Below are 24,819 nucleotides of genomic sequence, written 5' to 3' on the forward strand. Positions count from 1 at the left end.
TCGCAGCTAGAAACTTTTTATGCTGTTGTTTTTTTTGCCACTTTTAATAAATAAAACCTGAAAGAATCTCTTTAATCATTGACAATGAAAACATGAACATCTAGTGCCTTTCCTCCTTCGTCTTTCTGTGCGGTCGAGCTACTGTAACTTCTCGGCACACCACGAGTCTTCCCTGATATGCAGGCGCAAAACGTGAACAAAAGAACACCAAGACAATTATGAAAAACTATTTTTATTCTACATTTTTTATGTATTTTTCTCAATGTACAGTTTGTAGGCTAGTTTCTGGAAACAAACAAACGAAACACTGTTCAGGAGAACATATTGATATGCATAAAAACCGAAGATCCCCGTGGTTTACAGAGAGACAGGTGACTGTTTTGGCACCGGATGTTAGTGTGGATGCATCACAACAAAGGTTAAAAGTCTTCTACAACAGTGGAGCTGTTCACCAGGCTTTAGGTCGACCACTGTGGTACAGTATATAAAAACAGAAAACAGTTTGAAAAACAAAGAGGAAAAGGAAATGGAACGATCCAATTACAGATGTGTAAACCAAGACCATTAAAAAAAACACTAGCTTAGAAAAATAAAATAAAAATAAGCCCATGGTGTTGATTACAAGTTACGGTACTTAACATGCTATTCACATTTCCCTTCATTGCAAGTTTTGTTTCTACAGATTTAGATGATGTTTCTTCACCCTGTGTAAACTACAATGTCCAAAAAAGAAGCTTGTCCTTAAAATGATGCCGTCCATGAGAAAGAAAACAAAAATGCTACCGTGGCAGAACAGATACGCTTATTATTTTCACATGCATATGCAAATTATACAAAGAAAAAAGTCATTCTCATAAGCAATGCAGCTGCCTCGTGTAGCACATCCAGTCATTCAAGAAACAGAATTCACGCCCGAGAATACAAACACAGTATTTCAGTTGTGTAGAAAAAAGAAGGGACAAAAGAGGAAAAAGGGGTGTTTGTGTTACCGTAGCGACACATTTCTTCCCTTTGGTGGCCTAAATCAACGAGCTGACATTTACAGGACTGATGCACGTCAGCACTGAATATAAAAAGATGAGGAACATTAACATTCAGGGAACACTGCATGTTAAAAAAGAGACGGAAAGAAAACAAACAAGTCACCAGGTTTGATATTCACGTAGTTCTCGTTTAGCGTTTTGAAAACCAACACTGATGCATTTGAATACTAGGACATGAGACGTTTTTCCCACCAGGTTGAAGTAGGCAGGGGTTGGGTTAGAGGAGATTACACATACTTCCTGGCACCAATCAGGACTCGGCAACGATTTCAATCCAAATGTGGTGACAGCTGTTTGGTCACTTGCCAAGTTTCCATCGCAATTTAGGTCAAATTTCAACTATGTGAATTCTTGTAGGCTTGCATCCACCACTGTTCACTCCTTTCTGAGCTAGAGAATAGTCTCCAGGGCGTCGTGACAAGGTTAAACCTCTCCAGCAGCATTTAGAAGAGCCGAGGTCAAACATGACACAAATCAAAACTTAGTGGAAAATGTGATTGAAAAGTAAAATTTGTGCTTTTGTCAGGTATAAATCTGATAAACGTTAAAGTCTCCTAATGCTCCACACAGATGATTTTATCCACTGTTTGTTTTTTTACATCTTCCTCAGAGTCCCTTGCTTGTTCATTCTACTTTAATCCCTACGTCTATTTGCATCCCACTCCATCAGCTGTGAGTCATCACCTCTGCCTCCTCAGGTCAGTGGAGAAAACAGTTCTTCCACTGGAGGCTTTCCTTTTTATGCAGACTGAAAATGTACATAAAAACACTGTCACTCAAATCAAACCACACGGTCGTGATGAAGCAGGTAAACTGTTGTTGACAGATAAACTATTAATAACGACTACCTAACCCTTTTCATACATTTTGATATTGCTTATTCATTCCTTACAACATAGTATTTGGGGCTTTTGAAGAATTTAGAAAAGAGTAATAATATGAGAAAAAATCGAATGTCAGATTGTGTCATGTTAGAGGGGGAATGTAAGAAGATCAGCCTCTCGCCTGTGTTCAAATGAGGACCGTGGAATACCTTGTTAAATGAAGCATCAAATAACAAAATACTTTGACTCATCTGCACCATTTTATCACAAGTATCAGGAGTTTGACAAGATCTCAATCTATCCTGAAGAAAGAATCACAATAGACTTGGAGGAAATTGTCTCTTTAGTGGAGAACATCGCTGGTAATGGTCGACTGGACAATTATCGTTTCATCAGCAAGGTTTTTGAAGGGGTGTCGTGAATCGTACATAAATAATTGTTGATCTAGATTTTGGATCCAGAAGTAGCAGACCCAGGGCCAGCATGGTTATAATTATTTATACCCTACTAATATATTACTATGACTTTTTCTCAATAAATTACAGCTATATTCTCATATGACTTTTTTCTTCTCATTGTTTTTTCTCATATTACAACTTTATTCTTGAAAATCGTATTTTTTCGAATTCAATATGGCCCCTTGGTAATTCACAAAAATTCGTTTTAAAGAGTTAAAAGTTTTCAAGGGCTTAAAGTTCTAAGCTTGTCAACTGTTGTAAAGTTAAAAAGAAAATGCAAGTTAGATCAAAAGCTCAACGGAGCCTCAGGACATAGAGAAATCTGATCACAGTGAGAAGTGAGTTGCACGTACTGAACGGAGCTCTGCACTGTACATCCCAGAATAACCCTCCTCTCTGTCTCTCACAGGCCACGTTCACGCTCCTGTCATCACAGCTTCACCTCACACGTCTGTCAAGTTGCTTCAACTCGTCAAACTCTTCTCATATTTTACATCCGGCTACTAAAATAAAACCTTCTCAAATATTCAAATATAACAATCGAGTTTCAGCCTCCTAAATAACTGAGCTGAAGGAAAGACCCCCCCCCCCCCCCCTCCCCTCCCGCCCGATGCTATTTACAGACACACCGCTGTAGCTCAAAGTTGTCATAGAGACTGTCGGCATTAGATACAGTTACAGTACTCTGTTCTCATGGTTGCTAGGTGACAGAATATCAGTTGGACAGCCACTTGCGTACCACACGTGTCTTCACGCTGGCCTGTGCTTCAGGTGGATACACTCAGTCACTCAGGGTGCTACATTCTGAGTGAGTCTACTTTGGCAGATACACACACACACACACACACACACAGACACACACACACACAAGTTAGAAGAAATCACTCCTCTATCATGAAGAAAATCGACAAAATGAAGCAAAACATAACAAACTGAATGTTGTTCCCAAGTTGCATAAAAAATATTTTTCTGTTTGATTACAATGTGCATTCTGCAAGGCTAGTGTGCTGCAATGAAAACTACAGTTTATTGACCGTGTCTGGTGGATTTAAGTGAACGTCTGTTTACTCCACCAGCAGGTCTTAAAAGTCAACTTATAAAACAGAATGATAAACAATATGTGATATTTACGTGTGTGTGTGTGTGTGTGTGTGTGTGTGTGTAGGGGAAAGGATACAGAGATTAAATCAAAAACAAATATACTTTTCTTATAATGAAGTTGCATTATGAGGACCTAGAATGAATACAGTTCTTCATACAATCTGTCTCGCTACTGGTCCTTTATACTTTCCTCACAAATCTCAGAGTATGTGTGTGTGCGTTTGTCTGTGTGTGTGTTTGTGTCTGTGTGTGAGCATACAGTACTGATACAGTAGACACACACATACATACTGGAAATGTTTCCTCTCTGCCTCACTCTGAGAGATCAACTGACTCTACTGGGAAACATTGGAAGGCAGGAGCAGGATTATGGCTCTCCTCTCCATGTCCACCTTATTACTCTTCCTCTTCCTCCTCTTCCTCCTCTTCCTCCTCTTCCTCCTCTTCGTCGTCATCTTCATCGTGGCAGTGAGTGATCTCTTGGGGGGTCTGGGGGAAGAGGTTGGGAGGTTTGATCTCGCTGAAGGAGCGGGTCAGCTGGTTGCGTTTGCACTCCATGTCCTTGCAGTCGTTGCAGTGGGTGCGGTTGCGCGTGGCCAGCGGCGACTCCATGTCCATGTCCACGTGGGTGTGTTCCACCGTCGACTCATGGGGCATCTTGGGGAGGAGAAAAAGTGACCGGATCAATGTCAGTTGTCAAAGTTGTCAGTCGAGACATTTGTTGCTTCTAACAAATGTTGCACCTCCAAAATATAAATATGTGTTGCATAAAAAACATCATCACACAATCAACATCAGTCCTAGATTGAAAACATCCAAATCGCTTTTTATAACCATTTAAAGGAGTAATCTACTGATTTAGCGCTGCACTCTAATTCAACTTGATGCTGCATCTTTTTTGAACGCATTATTGTTTCTTGGTAAAAACTGTTGCCTACAGTACCCACAATGCAACGCATCTTAAGGTGCGTTATACCAGTGGTTCTAGGCTTCTTGTCTCCAGCTGTTATTTTTTAACAAAGATGAGAAACCAAATAAAGACATAAGATTAATTCTTTCTAACTTCCAGTCCACATAATTTGTAGTCTTAATCTCATCGATTTGATCAGATTGAACACAGTTCCTTCTGGAGCCAAACGAAGACTTTACACATGCTCCTTCACATTTGCAGTAGTATCCCACAAGTCCTGTGATCACTTTAATGCAGGGGTCTCCAACGTTTTTCAGGCCAAGGTCCCCCAAACTGATGGCGAGATGGAGCAGGGACCCCCTACTATATAAATTGCATAAAATAGTGTTTATATTATTCTGGGCCTAGTGCCATGTATAAACATAGCTACCCTGTTATTGTGCACTCAATACTACCCTTGTGGGAATTAGCATGCTAACATTAGATAGGTGGCTCAGACACCTCGCAAATCCTCTCAGACTTATTTTTCAGTTACAGTAATGTTTTTTTTTTTTTTTTTTTTTAAATTGTACAGTGTCTATTTCTCTGTACATTTTTAAAAAATCAAAGCAAAAAAAGTCAAACAAACAACTTTTAGGTACAAATACGACCATCTACATAGTTTGTTTTGCTATCTTTTATTTTTGAGCTTCGCACTCTTTAGACGTGAGCATAAACGCGATCTGATTGGCTAGTGCCTCTGATGTCGTATTTGCATGAAAGGGGCTGTGAACCGGTGCCCAGCTTGAGAGAGCTCTTGTGTGTAGCTGAATGTGTGCATTGCTGACTGAAAGATAACGTCTTCTGCCTCAATTTATCCGTCCGCTACGATATATTCGATTCATGTCAATGTTTATCTAAAGACAATATATTAAATTCTGGTTCTGAAGAAGTAAATTTTGTGGGGAAAAGAATTTAAAAAAAAAAAAAAAATGTCTTAACCAAAAATTTCACGACCCCCCTGCAGTACCCCCGCGGACCCCCTAGGGGTCGCGGACCCCCTGTTGAAGACCACTGCTTTAATGGAAGTCTGATAGTCTGATGAGGAAGGACTACACAGATGGATGAGATCAGTGAAGGAGGGAAACTTTCACCACGAGTGAATCTCTGAGTTTGATCCTACTGAGCTCAACATGATTGGTTGTGTGATCGTAAATTTATGCAGTAAGGGATAAATACTGAGACTAATGTTAGATCTTTCATGAGAAAGAAAATGTTTGAGACAAATGATTCGAGGAGAATATCTACAGGAGCAAATGTCTTCGTAAGATTTAGAGACAGGACTTCTCTATCTGTATAACAGTGTGCTCGTGGTATCTTTGATGGTTTATGGTTTCATTACACTCGCTCTCGTCAGTCAGAGCCTCACCAGTACATGTGCGGCCCGGAAGAGGTAGCTGAAGGGGTAGTACAGCAGATTGATGAAGGAGGCGGCGTACAGGTCGGCGTAGCGCATCACTTGGGAGGCAAACAGGGTCTGTCTGGAGCCACTGCGGAAAAGGCTACCCATCATGCCGTAGCACATGTCCATGTCGTGTGTCACTTTCTAAAAGGGCGAGAGGGAGAAGAGAAGACACTGGTGAGCCTTGTTATCAAGATAACGTGGATGTTTACCCACTTTTAACTGTGCAGTGTGTTTATCAAGGGTGTTGGTGCCGTTATGTGATTGGATTTATTTCATCACACAGACAATATTAACTGAAAACAATATAAGTTGAAAGAATGGTTAATGATTAATGAATTGTAGACACAATGCAAATGTGGGCACTGATAACGAGGCCTGTTTGTGTTAAACACATGTGGACATGTCTCCGGTCGTCATAGAAACGGAGGTGATTAGGGCTGTACCTTGACTCTTCCCTGAAGAGTGCTGATGTCTGGCCTCTCGTTGCTGCTGCTGTCCAGATGTCTGAGGAAGGACAGGGGAGAGAAAGAAGATCCGGTCAGGACGGAGGTTCGGGAGGGGGTGGGGAGAATGGAGTTGATAACAGACTGCTGAAAGGTAATTTGTCATAGAAGTGATCTAACAGCAGGGTGTGCCAGGGCTATAAATAACGTCAGCGAACTCAGTTATCGGGCGGAGTGCGAGAGCCGACCCTTAGACTTTACCCTATTCATCCTGTCCTCTCTCGCAGACACGTGTTTGCGTGCATGCAAACGAACACGGCTGCTGCAGAGAGCAGGTAGCAGCAGAACTGGTTCAAGAGCCAGAGGTTGAGTGAGAGGGTGGGATACAGTGAATGGAGCGGGAAAGGGAACGAGAGGGGAGGGGGTAAAGGAGGGTAGAGGTCACATTTCTTACTTGTAGAGTTCAGCCAAGAAAATTTCCAGGCCTTGTAGTTCTTCAAATAACGCTGGAAAACAGGAGAAGAGGGTGAATCTCTGCCACATCAGATGTACAGTGCACATGCTGTTCAGCTTCAGTCCGCTCATGTGTGAATGAGCTTGATTCTGTGAATATGTGGTGCGTGATGTTACAGAATCAGAGTTGAACTTGTTGTCAAATGAAACTGTATAACTTTAAAGAGATTTTTACACAAGGTCTGATGTTGCAGCTTCTGTTCTAGGTCAAGTCCCTGCTGAGTCCTTTTTCTGTTGCACTGCGATACTTGGAAATAGTCTGATGCAACTGCAAACAAATGTGAACCCATCTGTACGTTCAGCCAAATTCTGATTTCCACATGTCACTGTGAGTGCGCGTGTGTGTTTATGAGTCAGTCTAAAAAACTCACAGCTCTTGTCGGTCCACACGTGCAGTTCCTGGGCCAGCTCAGGTATGACCAGGAACGTCCTCCAGCCTTGACGCTTCTTGGACTTCAGGATGTCTCCGAAGATGTGGTCCCCGATGTACACGATGTCCTTCCCCTTGGCTCCAAGGAGGTCGCACACGATGTCTGACGAACCTAAACGACATTTAAAGCCATTGCAGACAACTGATCGCTATGTCCCAGAGTGAACGACTGAAAGGAAATGTAATCTCACCTCCAGAGTAGACTATCCCATGCTGCAGAGGTCCTGTGTAGGTTCCTATCTTCAGACGCCCTGTTGTCTGAAATGAGGAAAACAAACAGCTGTTAGGAATCTTGACAGTAACAGGGTCAGTTTCACGGAAGCAACATTATGCTTGAACACATATTTACATGGAAAGTGGCTTTTTAAAGCCATAAACATCTTTTGTGTTTCCCTGGACAGTCTTTCATTGCTGAGCTGCAGTGGAGGGACAGTAACAAAACATTTTTTACTGTGAATATCAACTTGATATTTTGAACACAGACGTCTGTGGCCTCATAATAACTTTAATTAAATTCTACAGACTACATAGAACAATGTTTTGAAATATGGTTGTTTAATTTCAATAATGTATTTTCGCCAACGATTCCCATAAGGTTCTTTGAATGATCTCAGTTTTTTAATCTTTTTACTTTATTTAAATAAGTTTTTTTAGAGTGGCAGTGCTATTTGTCCCTGCTTATATTTCAATTTAAAACGAGATGATTTCTCTCAAAGGGACTTTTCTGGCTAAGACAAATATGAATAAAAGCTATCTTTGCAACATAGTCTTTTTTTGGGGAGAGAGACATGCAGCAAAGGGCCGAGTCAGAACAGAACCTGTGGTTACAGCAGGAAGACTCAAGCCACCGTACGCGGGGGGGGCCTGTGCTACAGAGTGATCCAGCAGGCCCCTCACTTTGAAGAGAGCATCTATTATGTTAAGTTTCCTATTTAATTTTTTTTTTAAATAGTAAATGTATCTCTGTAGCTGCTCCACTTAAATACTTCTATTCAACATAAAGAGAATATATGACGTTAGAAACATTTTACCAGCTAAATGGTTAAAAGTTTTTCAATTATTAAATAATTTATTATTCAATTAATACTTTTAAGCATTAAAAACATAACAAAATTATGTTACAAGGCTGTACCTGCTGTACTGAAGAATAAACACAACTCATAATAAGTAGCACATGTTTCTGAGTCAATTTCTTCAGTTGTGTCTTTTCCACTGAATCGCTGTAAAAGTTAAACAATGTGATAGCGTTTGCACTCTTAGATCCAGGCTACTTAGGAAGTTGTCATGGGTGTGAAGCCTTGATAAACAGACATAAAGTAGGACATGACCAGTCCTGATTAGACACTGCCAATTTTTTTACCTTATACTGAATTGATTCTTCTGTACACATACATACAAAGTCGTATATAACGAGACTGTGATCAGGTGGAACTGAGTCGCAACATGTCCGGACACGTCACTCAGTGCTAACATGCGTTAGCTGTGAGAAACTCCTTCGTCTCAGCTGGATGTTGTGTGTCTGCTCACCGTGTCGACTTGTCTGAGCACCGTCCCCTCGCCAAAGAACAGCGGCTTCCTGGCGTCCACCAGGATCAGATCAAAGTAGGACTTCCACGGTCGGTGGGTGGAACCAGGCTGTGGTGGATACAAACACACACACACAGAAAAATCTATATATATGAAATATATCTTTCACCTGCAATTTAGCATCAACACATTTCAAAGTGTGATCAAAGCAGAGGGAGAATAAAATGTTATTTTACCTTGGGGCCATGAGGAAAGTCAAACAGGTAGGTCATGATTTTCTGTGAGAACACAACACACAGACAGCGTCAGTCAGTCGTTTGTAAACAACTGTTTCTTTCCAAATGAATCAGGATTTATTAATCATTATCTGTCTTTTTCCCCCCTAATATTGAAGCTTGTGACACAGCTGCACACACATACTCACATCAGTGTATTTGAAGTCACTGTTGGTAGCCAAGAAAACCTTGGCTACCTCATTCATTCTGCTGAGGAGGAGAGGCAGCTTCCCCTGGTGGAAACGGAAAGAAGAAAAGATGGCATCTTTACAACACCAGACCCTTCACAGAGCTCAACAACAATGTGTCATACACTGAGAGTGTGTTCTCATACATGTGAGTCCTTGAAGAATGAAACATACTCACATCCCTCACTACATACTTCTCCAGGTTCTCAACTGTCTTCTCCTTCAGTGTACCCTTCAAATAGAGACAGAGGTGTCAGACTAAACACTGCAATTATGTATAACATAGTGTTTTCATTCAAAATATGAACTTCTTAAGTAAGAAGTAGTAAAACAGACAGTAACAGTTTTAGCTTTGCTTTACAGAGGATGTGTAGAATGAGAGAGCATCAGTGATATCAAAGCTACATGCTTTCCAGATGAACACCCCCCACCTGACAAAACTACAAAAACATGCATTGCAACAAAGGTACCTGTACAGAATCAATCTGAGAACATATTGTACACAGCACAAATATTGCATCACAACCACAGGACCAGCAGGACGACCCCTGACCCCTGCTCTTTGATTCTATATGAGGCTGACAGCACTACAGATGTTCAAGATGGCTTTTTTCCAGTATCATGGATATTAAGAGGCCCAGGCTTTGACTATTTACGATTTTCGGTGACTCTCTGACATTAAAGGGATAGTTCACCCCAAAAAAAAACCACCATCTGCATAGTAGCTATTAGATAATGAGTGCATTTTCATTTTTGGGTGAGCTATCCTTTTAAGTCTGATGGCAACATCCGGTAACGCCCCTACCCCCCTTCCCCCCATCAGTGTAACACAACGAGTTTTCATGATAGTTTTGGAGTTTTGGAGCTTAGGAGTTTCAGGGGTAAACAGCTGGTACTCGTTGTTCGAGTCCTACCTTGAAGTGGATCCAGTCAACTGAGTCGCGGACGTCCTGGAACATGCTCTTGTAGGACATGAAGAGGTCTCCATCTTTGAAGCCGGTTTCACAGCTGAGGAAGAGGAGCAGAGACACACACGTACACAGCCGTCGCACAGGCCACATCTTTACTGAAGGTTTTCAAAAGCATGACATTTGTTTTTTGTTTGCTTTTAAATGGGATAGCCTTCCCTTGTTGGAGGGGTCCCCAGCCAAACAGGAAAGCATTCTCCCCCTAAAAGACCAACAACCAGGTTTCAGAGGACAAAGGACATGCAACCATTCCAGATTACATTCTCAACAAATTTACAGGCCATTATTATATCTATAGTACCATTTAAAAGATAATCTCTTAGTGATATCAGGATAAAATAATAGTTAGTGAAACCATTTTTTTTTTTAGTCCTGTCTCATTCTGATAAGAGTCCATGCTTTCCTACATTAAGTAGTGGCAGAGATGAATTAATTATTGTTAAGGAAAATGAAAATTAGACAGGTTGTCTGACATGTCTGACATTTGATTTCCATTTTTAAACAATTAGCTGAGATTAGCAGCTGAGACCCCTGCACCCTCCCATGCTGTAGGGCTTGCTCTCGACCCAGTTTGGCTTGCAACTGTCTTTGTGTCACCATGCGATGCCCAGAAACGTGTTGCGACACTGATAATGTAACCAAGAGGTTTTTTACCTTGTGTATCTGTCACAGTTGGAGAAAAAGTCCACAAGGCAAGCAAAGAGGTAGGTCTCTGTGAAGAAAAATAATAACATCATGGTTTACTGTAAGATAAAGTTAGGTGGCAGTGAGAAGACAGCAGTGCTAAATTCCTATTTATATACAAAGCAACTTCCTGCTAAACTTCCTGGGTATCTTACACATATTTTTAACATTAGATCAGTTTCATAGTGCACTGGCTCCCAAATCTAATTGGTCCTTGAGAATCATCATGTGATTGCTGCGGCTGGGAAACTGGTTCTTAAACACTATGAAAGGCACTTGTGGAACAATCTGCAGAAGCTTGTTAAATTAGATAAGATAATCCATTCTGATTGACACACAACAGTGTGCAGAATGCATGTTTTCATTATGGGACATGGGCAAAGAAAGAAGCTTTTTTTATTTTGGTGCAGATCTGAATCACAGGGGCATTCGTTTGACATTTTCACCAATTCTCCCCAATTCTGTCCATTGGTGTGAATCCAAATTAAAATCTAGATCTAGTGAATTTAAATTTGGTTTTACTTAGTGAAAGTATGCACTCTACTGAGTGCCATTCTAGTTTGGATAATCTGCTGATGTATACAGTCATATTTGTGTGACTTTATTGTTTTATATATACTGTAATCAGCAGGCCCTTGTTAAGTGTCCCTCCCTCTTTAAATCATAGTTGGAGGTGATGTTGCGGCTTAATCAAACATATAAAGACCTTTCTTACTTCTTAAAATGTTCTTTATCAGTCCTGTGGTGTTGTCAGTGTTCAGAGACCTTACCTGGCAGGTTGAAGAGTGTGTTAAGGATATAAAAGCGCTCTGTATCATCTCTCTGGATGAACTTGTTTGGGTACCGTTCACGTATATCTGGCCTGTGAAAACAAATGGCACGGACAACAACTTAATGTAGCCAATGTCAAAAACAAATAGGTTTTACTCCAAACTACTCTTTACTATGGCTCACCCTCGGAGGAAGTTGAATCCGTGGACACAGACCAGGATATTACCATAGGCATCTACCTTCAACAGGTTTCCATACATGGTATCAAACACAAGGCCCCTGGAAGTCGGAATAGAGACATGATTGTTTCAGTCTACAAACCAGAATAAAAGTGACTCTCAATAAATCAGAAGATCTGGCATATTACCTGCTGTAATTTGTGACATTCAATAGTTATAATCAGGACATAGAGGTTTTAGCTTCTAAAGAGACTCAGAGTAGGACTGAACTATAAACAGGTGATGGGTTTTTGTTCCTGTTGTATGACAGCATGTCCTCTGAGGTTAGAAAGTAAGAGGGACTACAAATATTAGAGATGAGGCAACAGAAACAGTGGTTTGCCATTGACCTTGTGGCCATCTTGATGTCTGTGTTCTGTGGTGTGATTGGTCTGACCTGGTGGGAAAGGATGGGTCATACACAAAACTGAGCAGCTCCTGGGGGTAGCCGATGGAGACCATGCGCTCCACTGTGAGCTCAAAGCCGAGGGACTCGTACTCAGGTGACTTGTACACTAAAAATAAAAACACATTTACAGAGGTTGAGCAAATGTTTTGGTTCTGCTGAAATAAGCTTGTTCTTTCTCTGGCATTGACATAAATTCATTAGACAATTGTCAGACCATGTAGATATTATCAACAGCAGTTTTCATAATAAAGAACTACTTTGGCCTTCATCAAAATAACCAATAGTCTGATTTCAACTTTCGAATGTGAGAGAGTTCTGCTTTTTCAGGATGATTTTATGTCCTCCTCTTCAGTTCTGGGAACATGAACATGCTCTACCATTTCATAGACAAAATAATGAACTGTATCAATTGGTAATGAAAATTAGAGTTAGGTGAAGCTTGAATATCTCTTTTTAATCTATTTTTAGATATTCCTTATCAACAGTTTTAAAATATTTTCTAATTTAACAAATCAAAACATAGTGATAGAACATGTGGAATGCATGTTAAGTTTAAATGAACTATGTGGCATGTATACAGTAAAGGAACATGAGCTGTGGGGGATTACACAGCAGACATACTGTCAGTGAACCATGCTCATGTTACACAACATGTACATGTGACTTTTCACAGAGAATCTCATCTACTTCAGACTGTGGGGGGTTGTCTCACTATTCAGATAATTTGTTCTCACTCTCCAGTAGCAACCAACCCCCCCCCCCCCCCCCCCCCCCCGCCCTCCTCTCCAAGGACGGGCTCTGAAAGTAAAACCCCAGACTGATGCTAAACTAGGAAAAGGCTGGCAGAGAATTAAAATGCTATTTGACACTGGGAAAAGAACATGTCAGACGTTAAAAATACGCGAAAGAGAATGCACTGGTGTTGTTGCCGGTTTGTCTACACTCCCAGTGGGGTGCCAGGAGGCCTCTGGAGGGGAGGATGATGTTTGGGTAGAGGACTGTTTGCAGGGGAAGGGTACCGCAGGAAAAACCTGATCTGCAAAATGTGTGAGCATGCACTTGCTGGGATGTTTGAATGCTGGATTAACCAGAGAGGCGAGTTACAGGAGAATCTTGGCATCAGTAAATCTTTGTCCTTTTGTTGTCAACCCCACTCTGTGAGGCTGAGCCAGTTTCTGTATTAGAGTCACGTAACCTCTTGTGATTTAACCCCCCCCCTTACCCCAACCCTCACCCTCATATGCCCCCCCACCCCCCCGCGCAGCCGTTGTCTCCCAGCAAACAGAGGATTTGGGCCCTCTGCCCAGAGCAGTAGCACACACCAACTAAATTTCATCCGTCTCCTCGCTCACTTGTCATATTCTTCTGTAAGCTCTGAGGCGCTACAAAGAAACCTATTTTAAGAGCTGTTTCCCCTGTCCGTCACCTTTGCTATCATCACTCTCTCTTTAGCTCGCTGGATGGCTTTTTTCACTTCCTGACCTTGGGACACTTGTAAAGTTCTGCCACCCAAAGTAGGAGATGTATGATCCCATCTCAGTCGAAGTTATATAAAAGTCAGTCAGGTTGCTCGTTTAGGATCAGGAAGTTGTTTTGTTTCATAATAATTAACAAGATAGATCTAAGGCTTTATCAGCCAAGGTTAAGATAGTAACTTTTATGATACAACTACTCAACTGAATGGAACCACTGTTAAGCTCCTCAACACTTGGTCTCATTGTTTTTCTATAACCTTACATTTTTACGTCTAAATAGGCAACAATAAAAGTTTAAATTTACAGTAAAAAAAATAATGATTATATAAACATGCCTTTAAATCCTTACTTGTTTTTCTATAATATCAAATATGTATTGAATATCCATTGAATATCCATAACCCTAACAATGAATATGTAAAAAGAAATAGATAAAGCCTTAAAAAAAACAATGGATTATTTATCAAATATTTTGGCAAAAAGCCTCATTACATCTATGTGGGTGTTTGATCAGATTTGATTGACGACGCTGTATTTCTAAATGAGCTCTAAAAACACAAGTCTCTTTTTACTCACACATTGAGCGTAACTAAAAATCTATTTTTTAAATGACTTACTTACTGTTTATTTCAGAGAGGAGACTTTAAAGACTGTAAAAGCACAAACAAGCTGCCCCCTCCCCTTGAAGCCTCCACACAGACACATGAGACCAGGGCTTACAGTGGATCCTTTTCACACGTAATTCTAGACACCCCTCACTATTTCAGAAGGTTGGTCTGCTTGAGCTCTAATCCGTTGACTGATTTGTGGATGTATTTTTCCATGAAAGGTACACCAGATGCACAAGTCATGGAGGTGCTATGCGTTTGTAAACAAGACAACAAAGCAAGTCTCATCAACAGATGTTTAGAACAATTGTGTGAGCACTACAATTTGTGTTATCTTTTCTTGCTGTGTCGTTGACTCTTGATGTAACAGCTTTCTCATATGTTACACGTACATAGATGCAGACACGCGACCATCTTCTTGGAGCTGAGGCGAGAAACAGCCTCAGCTCCAAGGATCTGTTACTCCTGGTATCCCTGATGAGATCATTATCAGATAATTATACACCTACTGCTTGAGTGTGTGGTGTGTCCTCAGTTTCTAGGCCAGTCTAGGATAACCTTGGGTTTACATGTAACACACACCCCTCACACACGCAAGGTAAACAACCCCAACCTTCTACTAGTAGAGCGCTAAATCCAAATCATAGAAATAGTCGAAGGGGAAGTATTTATCTGAACCATGTCAAACGTCAACCTACATTAAAAAAGTAACACCTCAACTGTTAAATGTGGGGCTTTGTCACAGATTCATGACACGATGGAGCAAATTGTGGAGAATGAGAAAGCCTCCCTCCAGCCCTGGGGACGTACATTCCAGCCAAAGTCTGCTGGAAAACTAGGACAAAACTGCAATCTGGGCCTGAGTGTGTGTGTTTGAGCTACAGTCTCGTCTGACTGTTTGTTCCCTGCAGGTTGACAAATAACACATGGGGAAATGTTGCCCACACAATGTTGATTTAGATTAGAAAGTCCTACAGATTTTCGACATTTGTGGACGCAACGGTTGAAAGTGTTTTAGGAGACGAGTTACAGAAGTAACCTACATTTTTTGGACTGATGGTTTTAGATCAATAATTTTCTAGGACATGCATCACAAAACAACAGGTTCATGCAGGTGTTTGTTTACATTCTGTCGTGTAGAAAATGATCAACCGATAAACTCTTTGTATAAACTGTTCATATTTTTATCCTGACTACTTTACAGACAGAACTACTAATGATAAGTAAAATGTCAGTAAAAAAGTGAGTGAGGATCATTTATTTAACTTTCTTTAACTGTTAAATACTATGGTGAATATCTCTGGTCTAGATATCAGAGACGGTTTCTGTAAACTGAATTTGACCACTGAAATAGTGTATGCTATAAGTATTAAGTGACAACTGTTGACAGGGATGTTTGAGGGCACAGACATTTTTTCCATACCAAGATTTGTCAAGAAAGCATGCATTAGGAAAACATTTTTGAAAGGGTGGACGCTGATAATTATGCACTTTGCACATTTGAACCGTCTTTAACACCCTCTAAAACAAATACTGGTGCCCTGTGGTTAAGCAGCAGCCCTTCTCCGTGAATCTTCCAGCTCCCTCGTCTTGATGAAGCATTTGTGCAGTCAAACGCTGAACGCCCTCCAATGATACACGATAGCCACGCTTCTAGCGAACATTAACACTTGGTTATGAGCCCCCATAAAGATAACCATGTCAACAGCTGAGCGTCCGTAAAATCCCCTGCACTCTGAGTGAGAGTACAAGTACAGAGCCAGAGAGGGACTATGAGTGATCCCCGTTATCAAGGGAGCCATCACCGGTGAACTCAACAAACAAACGTGACCTCCTTCTCAAAGTGAGGCTAGATTTATTTATAGAGACGGAGAGACCAAAAGCTGCAGCTGAGTCACAGAACCAAAAAAAAAGAAATCTGGATATTTCTGGACTGGTGACTGGTCAGTAAGAAACAGATATCTGTGCAACTCACTGTGTTTACCAGAGAGCTATGCTTCACATTCTGTTATCTGAGAGTTATAGTGTATTCAATATGTCATCACCACTGACCTAAATAACATTTTGTGGACAACAAGCTGCAGTTCTTGCGAGGTAGCCTGGTAAAGAGCTGCAGAAGATGAGATACGGTCGACTTTAATATCTACATTTCACTCAGGTCAGCAGAAATTGAACAGCCAAAGATTTGTATAGATTATTCCAATTGCAGTAGTGGCAAATCAGATAATAAAGTTTACTTAACTCTAGGCCTTTTCTGAGTGTTTTATGAATTCAATATGTCGCCAACATGGACCAAAAAAACATAATATTGAAAATGAGCTGCAGCTTTGTGTGGGTGGCATAATAAAAAGCTGCAACAGATGTTAAAAAATCTGTCAAATTTACCAACAAAGGATTTCTTTTGATTATTACGATTACAATGGTGACAAATCAGATAAAACAAAGTCCTTCAATATGACCCTGATATTCACTACCAGCCAATCAAAAAAAAAAAAGTTACTGTTAAAGGGATGTGTAGCCTTAGAGATGGTCAGTGATGAAAAAAACTGTTTTGTTTTTAGTACCAGTCGGGACTTGTTAGATGAGGTGGATCAACTTACCTGCTAAAGTGTAATCCATGTCAAAGCCAAAGCACTTAATCTTCTCCATGGCCAAACTTCTGTTGACAAACACCCTGAACAAAACAAGTGAAGAACAATTTAGTAGAAATACAATCTTCAAAATTTAGGTTAAAATGTATTTAGCACAAGAGAAAGTATCGTCTGGGGGGGCTGGGGGGGGTTCACTGCTACAGTGCGACTCTTCAAGAAACAGATGATGTTTAAATGAACCAAATTGTTGCTGCAGGTGAATTAAACACACAAAAATATTGGAAACTTTGTTTAGATTTTCTTAAAGAACAAACCTTTTTCCCTCTTCTGTTATTTTGTGATTTTGACTTGGTTATGAACCATTTAATGATTTTGATAGTTATCGTCAAATGTGAGTGAAGACGAAGATAGAATTTACCATGACACATTAAGTAGCCCTCAGTTGCGTCACCTGCATTCACAACTTTGAAAACAACCATTGATACTGCTTCCATCACAAATTCATTGGTTTTATATGACAAAAACAATTACGTCACAAAATGTCTCTCTATTTTGTTTTTAATCAATCTGAAATAAAAACCAACCACTCTAAATAGATACCCAGTTCACTCTACTTCTTTCTGTTTAAGAGTTAGGTAGTGAGAGGCAGCTACAAGTAGAACTTGAGGGAAACATGAAGCTGTATATGCAACAACATGCTTTTCTCTTATTCCATTTTAAGACAGTATATTTTCAAATTTCTAAATAAATCAACAATGTGTCATGCAGGAGTGGGTACCATTTTGAAAAGATAGGACACCATGTGATTAGAGAATGTTGCAGCCCTACAATGAAACTTAAAGAAGTTGAGTCATTTAAAACCACAGGCCTTCAGCGTGGAGCTGGGTAAAAACAACAGGAAGTGAACACAACTCTTAACCAGGGGACGGTATAAACCCAACAACCTCAAGAGTGTGACAATCTTCCAGGAAACTGCTCTACTGTCATCACTCATAAATCAGTCAGGACACAGTAATAGTGTTTACGTTCTCTGGCCAATACAACTTCCACAGTAAAGACACGCAAACTCACACACACGCACACACACGCACGCAAATTATCTTCAACATCTGTGAGTGAGATGAATGTGGAGCTGTGTTCCTGAATATTTCCACACAAGTCAATATTTTGTCATGCCAGAAATAAGATGCAAATCAGCTGAAGTAAAATTTAGAAAAGGATGTCACAATGACAAAAAAAAAAAAAAATACACACACACTCGCAACTAGCCCAAAAATATGATACACAAGTTCACAGCTCAAATGTCCTACACTGACAGCAAGGCATCTCCTCGTTACCCTGTGACAATGACCTTCTCGTCCTAAAGCTAAAGTGTGCGGTGAAATACCTGGCAGCAGATCCATAGTGAACGAGCTCCCATTTAGATCTTAGTCCAGCTGACAACTGCCGATGCATTCTGTGCGAAATTAAACCTCGGTTTGACTCTCCGCTGGTCCGACCTGCTCCAGTAACACAGAGCAGCTCTGGCCCACAAACAATGACACCCAGCCGTCCCTCTCTCTCTCTCTCTCTCTCTCTCGCCCTCTGCTTTCTTGCCATTCAGACATTTTCTGACTTGTTGCAAAAATGATTGTGGCCATTCTGCGTCATTCTCTGTTGTTGCGTGCTGACCCTCAGGGCTGCTGTTGTTGTTGTTGTTATTGTTGTGGTGCGGCGTGGTATGTGTGGGCCCTCAAAGACATCCAGAACAATCACAAGTCACGTAGAATCAAGTGAGCCCCCGCCCTGAGTGACAGCTGCTCACATCACCACACACTGGTGATGAGCGGGAAGGGGCAGCAACCATCGGTTAATTTCCTCATCGAACAGATGATTGCTTGAGGATTGTCTTTTTTTAAGATGAATCTCATTAGGCCAGCAGCTTCTTTCTTTCTATTTTCTTATTATATAATTATCTTTTTTATGTAAGAAAAAAAAGAAATTTAAATTTCTATAAAATATATTTTAATAGCACATAACCTATCCATTTTTTTGGTGCATAAATTCAAGTGCCCGGTATTCAAATTAGCATTTTCAAAATTAGGATCAAGTTACTAAATTCAGACATCAAAAGTGTGCAGTGAAAAACTTTACTCAAGTTTCGCTACCCATAATATTCCATTTTATTGGAAGGTGAATATTGCATACACATTCTGAGGAATTTTATTTTATTCTCTCTTATATTTTGACAAGTTCTCTTGTCTATCACATTTAGACCAATAAAGTTTTCCTTATCTTAAGTCCATGATGAAAACTCCAAACTCCCCATATGAGCAGGCTATCCTGAGCCTTAAACAAGGTGACACTTGTCAATCATAAAATAAATGAAAAAATGATCCAAGAAAGTTCAAATGAACCCCTTTAAACCCAGTATACTTGAATAAATCAAAATGTATGTACTTCAAATAAAGTCTAGTTTATAATATTCTAGTCTAACAAAACAAGAATGTTTTAATATTTCCATGCTGTCATTTCAATGGTATTCCAACATGAAAATTCCAACATCATATATTCAGACAATTGATGTAGGTATCAGCTGCTTAAAAGATAATCCCATTATTCTGCCCTTATTTTGTTTCCACAGAGCGATGAGTTTTTCAAAGCTGACGTCCTCCTATATAACCAAAAACAAATGTTCTTCTTTACTGTCAACATTCATCAGCGCTGAGCGGGCACATGCCTTTTCCAGTGAGGGACTTAAATCTATATCTCCTCTATTTTGTTGAGCTGTTGTCATGTCACATTAAACCTTAGGCCTGATGCCTGTGGGAGCAGTGGTAAAGGACAGCCATAAATGATAAGTATGTTTGAGCCACTCCTAAGCTCACCAGTATTGCCAGTAGGGGATGACTTGTAGTCAGTCTTGACTTTGGTCCCTCTGATAACTCTATTGCCTCAAATAGCCAGCATGAGCCCCGGCACACCTTCAACAGAATCCCTTATGACTTTCAGTCCATCAGAGCACAGCTGGTGCTGCAGTCTGACAGATTTTTTCCACTGTGTTCTAATCTCATGCAGACATGACTCGGCTCCCTGTGATAGACAGTTTATCTGTGCCGGGCAGAGTCGTCAGCCCACTGCTATGTGATACACAGCTCTCATTATCAGGCTGCATTGCTCCAGCTGGGCTCTTTCTTTGAAGGAATGCCCTTAATCTGTGTGTGAGATGAACCAAAGGTCACCCCTAACATGCTCTTATGTAAAAAATAAATCAATTAAACTGATCAAGTAGCTTCAGTGAAGGCACGACTACATTGGCCAAGCAGGCAGAAGGTCCTTCTGGTATCTTTGTTATCTTCACATGTACGATTAGGTCTGTCTTATGTCAGCATAGAGCTAACACATGAGTGACACTTATATAGAAAGCGTATTATGTAACAGTGTGGAAGAACAGCAGTACCCAGTGGACACAAATGAATGAGGGCGGGTTAAACATTAAACAACATCACACGTGTTACGAATGTGACAAGGAATAAATTCCTCCTAACATCAGCCTCTGTTGCTCCAGGGTGTTTCCAGTCGACAGATACACACACATGGGGATCTATTTGTGCTAAGGCTCTCCCATTGTATGAGCTAACAAAACAACTTGCTAGTCAAAACAGTGCAGTCGGCATCATTTGGCCTTTAGCGCTGCAGGCTTCACGGACTCCATCCCTTGACTTCACCAGTCTGGTGACATTTTACCATGAGATTGAGGAGTTCTGCGAAACAGCCAGACAACCACACACCCACTGACTGCATGTGTATGATCTGCTTTACCATCCAAATTAAATTTCACAGACCCAATAGAAATGGCCTACTGAGTGATTGTGACGAACAATGAGAGGATTATGAGCTGAAAACCTGCAGCTAATAATAATGAATAAACACAAATTGCATAAAAAATAACCTCAAATAACGTCTCATTATAAACCAGTACTTGCCAGAGAAGTAAAAATTACATACACTAAAGTTAGCTGTGACATTTCACCATTTACATTGTGGAACTTTCAAACTTATCCTGACTAGTCTTAGGGTAACATCCTAGTGGTGTTAATGTCTACGCCGCTGTCACATAATCCTGCCAACAGACAAACAAACTCCAGTGAAAATATCCGACAAATGTTTATTTTCAACCCTTTCTATTCTCAGAGGTTGACTCTGACACTGAGGGTTTTACCTCAGTGTCTATCACTTGCCCTTGTTACCTTCTTTGCATTCTCCAATAACAGAGCTCTGTTTCTTTTGCCAGGTAGAGTTTCCACAGTTACTTTGGTTGGTCGTCCATCAGTAAAGTATGCTGCCTGGTGAAAGCTATGTATAACTACCATGAAGAACAAAACACAATCATCTTCCTGTTTTGGCTGCAAAATGACAAACGCACTTCTTTTGGGCCGGGCCTATATTTTCCTTTGAGTTTTTGTACCAATGGCCGACTTGTTAAGTCGAAGTGAGACTTATAGGTAACCAATGATGGTGTATTTATTTTACAGGCACAATTTTTCATTGTGCATCAACCTTTACATTGTTAGTAAGGCCTCGGGATATGACAATTTATATGTTAGGATGATAGAAAAACATTGATTGTTTCATATCATGATCTATCAAATATTGTATACTCAACAACAATATTTTTAGACAATGGGATGTGATGGATGAGAATCTGAACAAACCCCAGAATCAGACATTGCAAGGTTCTTGCTAGCGGCACATTATAAGTCAAACAATCATGAAGATTGGAAGAGATAATGGCTGTTGTTCTAGCTTATTTATATCAAATTATGAGAATTTACACAGTTGAGAAAAGGTATGAGTAATGATATGTGCAAATATGTGGATATGATAATACCTCTCTAAGGATTTGAGATTTTGCCGTGTTCATAATTATAAAAAGCTGGACTATTACCACAAAGAAAAGCACAGGAGCTGCCAAACCTGATTCAACTAAGACTTTGATGATGGCAGTTATTGTTCACAGTGTTTTCCTTCATGGTATATATGACAAGTATGCAAATTATTTATATGATGTGTCCTATTGAGTTCCGCATCCATGTCCTGTCGTCGGTTAAACTCGATCTTAATGTATCCAGTGGCTACATTCAGCACAAATGTGTTGGTCCCTCTCTACCACCTTCACATGTGTGTCTTACCTGTGGTAGGGCTCTCTCCTGTACTTCTTCATCGACAGCCTGTCCATGTTGGCGGGCAAGTCTGCATAATTCTGCAGTCTGTCACTCCACGAGGTGGTCATCTTTAAAAACAGTCAGTGTCTGAGGAGAAGGGAGAGAACAGGTTTGCAACAACAATTATACAAGAGTCGAAAGCAGCCAAGTTATCTTTACTTACAGGAGGAACATTTTATTAACTGTTTGATCATCATCAGTCAATACTGGATCTGCCTGTGGCCTCCTCCAGCAGCACACAAAGGACATTAGGTTAAAGCTAAAGCATCATGTCACATGTGAACAAGCCCAACAGTACTGAGAATCTGTGAATCACTTGAATTTCTCCCTCAAGCCTAATGTTTGCCTTGTCTTTTTTTTTTTTTTTAATGGACAGTGTTGAATGTTTTTCTCTCTTCCCATGCTGACACTGAACCACTCTGCCTGTCACTGGAGAGGCTGCGCCGCAGGAAGGAAAGGCAGAGGTCAGCTTTCTTGTTCTTTCAGTGCCAGCACAAATGCAAATGAGACTGGCAGAGGTGGGGAGGAGGAGCTGTCAACAGGGGCCACAATGCATCAGAGAAGCAAACATTGTCTTCAGTGTAAACAATAAAAGGTCATTGTCTTCTTCACCTTCTGGCCTAGTCACGTGAGAACATTCTTTATTTAATTATTATTGTTATCATGATCATATCAGGACAATTTTCAGTGATTAAGCTGTTTAGGCTAATTTCCATCTGTTGTCCCTAGCCAGCGATTTAAAATGACCTAAAGATACCAATATTATTGTAGTGGATGGTCATGCTTAAATTTCTTTCACATGTTTTCTATTCTGCTATGACTGCATTTTTGTGATTTTACTTTTGTTTTATTTTATTTTAAAGCCTAATTTTATCCTACCACATTCCCTGATTTAAGCTAATTCCACTTTCAATCATTGTAAAAGGTGGTCCTTCTTTCATTTGTATCACACGCCAAGTGTTTTTATTCTTGTACGACTGTTTTCTCTATTTGTGAACACTTTAACTTTGAGAAGTGACACACAAATAAAGAGAGTATTATTTTATAATTATCTATGGATAAAACATGTTGTCAGATCAATGCAATTCATCAAGGCTAACTGTATAGCTAAACACTACAACCAATAGGGCTCGGAAATATAAACAATATCTCAATATAAATTTCTAATTTTCAATATATATATATATGGATCAAATACTTGTGCGTTGTGTGAGCAGAGTGAGGAGATATGTCACATTAACAACAACATCAGGGATCTACCTCAGATTTAAGAAAAGTTAAGAAGAGTTCATAACCACAACCTTCCCTGATGAGCAAGAACATGTCTCAAAACTTAAAAGAAGCAATAATGTGACATTTACCTTGATAATTATCGATATTGACAGAAATGAAAATAGGTTATGTTATATTATATATCCGGGGCCTGACATCCAATACATCTCGACATTTCAAAAAGTGGGAGCTCTACATCTCAAGGGGTTTATCCCATGACAATACGTGTTCTACATAATAACTGAACAGTGTTTAAACCAGAAATAACTCTGTACCCGCAGCTTTTACACGCATTGTGTAAGTTTAGGTAGAGATCGGGCTGGAAGATTCAGAGTTGAACAGTGAGAGGAGCTGCCCTGCCACTGAGAGAAAGAACCAAACATGACCTTTGTTGCCTGGGGTCAGCCTCTGGAGACACAGGGTCGACGGGTCATGCAACGTGGCTAACTCTCGTTTGTACAGGAGCTCGTTTGCGTCGCAGTGTATTCTCCGTGTCTGTAGGAAGAGCCCGGGGGTGAGCAGCACCCCGGAACTAGCTTGAGCTACGTGTTAAAGTGTCCCAACGAGCTAACAGCGAAACGCCTTGTTCCCGACGAGGGGTTAAACCCACCGACCGTCGCGTCAGTGTGGAAAAGCTAAAAGACAGTCCGCTGCCTCGCACACCGAGCACCGGCTAACGTTAGCTAGCTTAGTTTGAAAGCTAACAAAAAAGACAAACAGTCCCGTGAGTGACATTACTGTACTCACCTCTGAGCTCCGGAAAACTGCACCGTCTCTGAGTGTGAGCATGCGCCCGCAGCCAGGAGAGGAAGAGGAGGCAGGAGAGAATAAAGACCCGAGGAGGATTATTGTGAAGCGGAAGCTGCGGGGGAAAGCGACTGATGTTTACAGTGTGAAAGGCAGACAGCGGAGGAGTGTGTCTCTGTGTGTCTCTGTGTGTGTCTCTCTCTCTCTCTGTGTCTTGCTGTCTCTTCCTGTCTTCCTGGCTCGCTGTATCTCACTCTCTTTCTCTGTGTCTCTGTCTCTCTCTATTTCTCTTTCTCTCTCTGGAGCTCTCTGTCTTTCTGCTGCCAGCTGTTGTTGTGAGACATTCAGGGGGCGGGGTTTACACTCACGTCTGTCACGAGGAGGCGGAGACTGCTGATTGTCGTCCACGACCATGTGACTCAGTACGTCATCACACCTATAATAATAATTATAATAATAATAAACTTTATATTGCACCTTTCAAAACACAGTTACAAGTTGCTTAACACGTTGAAAATAGCAATTTGAAAGGCACAAAGATCACAGAACACCAGAGCACAAATATTGAAATAATAAAAAATGTCACAGATGAGAAAAGAGCAAAAACAAGATGCCATAAAATGTTTTAAATATTCTGTAGGATCAGGACATAGCCCACCTATAACACGTGTCTTTAAGAGAGATCTACAAGAGGATTAAAGAGTTTAACCAGGTAG

General features: G+C 40.5%; 1 protein-coding gene across 2 annotated transcripts; it reads right to left on the reverse strand.

The window, feature by feature from the left end:
• Positions 1–216: 216 nt before the first annotated feature.
• nt5c2b (5'-nucleotidase, cytosolic IIb) lies at positions 217–24,274 on the reverse strand. Of its 2 annotated transcripts, XM_053419382.1 has the most exons (18): positions 24,104–24,274; positions 22,052–22,171; positions 16,890–16,963; positions 12,195–12,312; positions 11,763–11,858; positions 11,579–11,670; positions 10,779–10,836; positions 10,071–10,164; positions 9,335–9,388; positions 9,118–9,201; positions 8,930–8,971; positions 8,694–8,801; positions 7,358–7,424; positions 7,108–7,278; positions 6,678–6,729; positions 6,224–6,284; positions 5,745–5,921; positions 217–4,083 (listed from the first exon to the last, which is right to left on the reverse strand). In XM_053419382.1, exons 2-18 carry the CDS (start codon positions 22,150–22,152, stop codon positions 3,823–3,825), a joined length of 1,710 nt encoding a protein of 569 aa, XP_053275357.1. In that variant the 5' UTR covers positions 22,153–22,171; positions 24,104–24,274; the 3' UTR covers positions 217–3,822. The 2 variants fall into 2 exon arrangements, with proteins under 2 accessions (XP_053275357.1, XP_053275358.1); XM_053419383.1 differs by lacking the exons at positions 11,579–11,670; positions 11,763–11,858; positions 12,195–12,312; ... (1 more) ...; positions 22,052–22,171; positions 24,104–24,274 and having other exon boundaries at positions 10,071–10,326.
• Positions 24,275–24,819: the final 545 nt, after the last annotated feature.

Source organism: Pleuronectes platessa, chromosome 3, assembly GCF_947347685.1.
Source record: "Pleuronectes platessa chromosome 3, fPlePla1.1, whole genome shotgun sequence".
NCBI lineage: Eukaryota > Metazoa > Chordata > Actinopteri > Pleuronectiformes > Pleuronectidae > Pleuronectes > Pleuronectes platessa.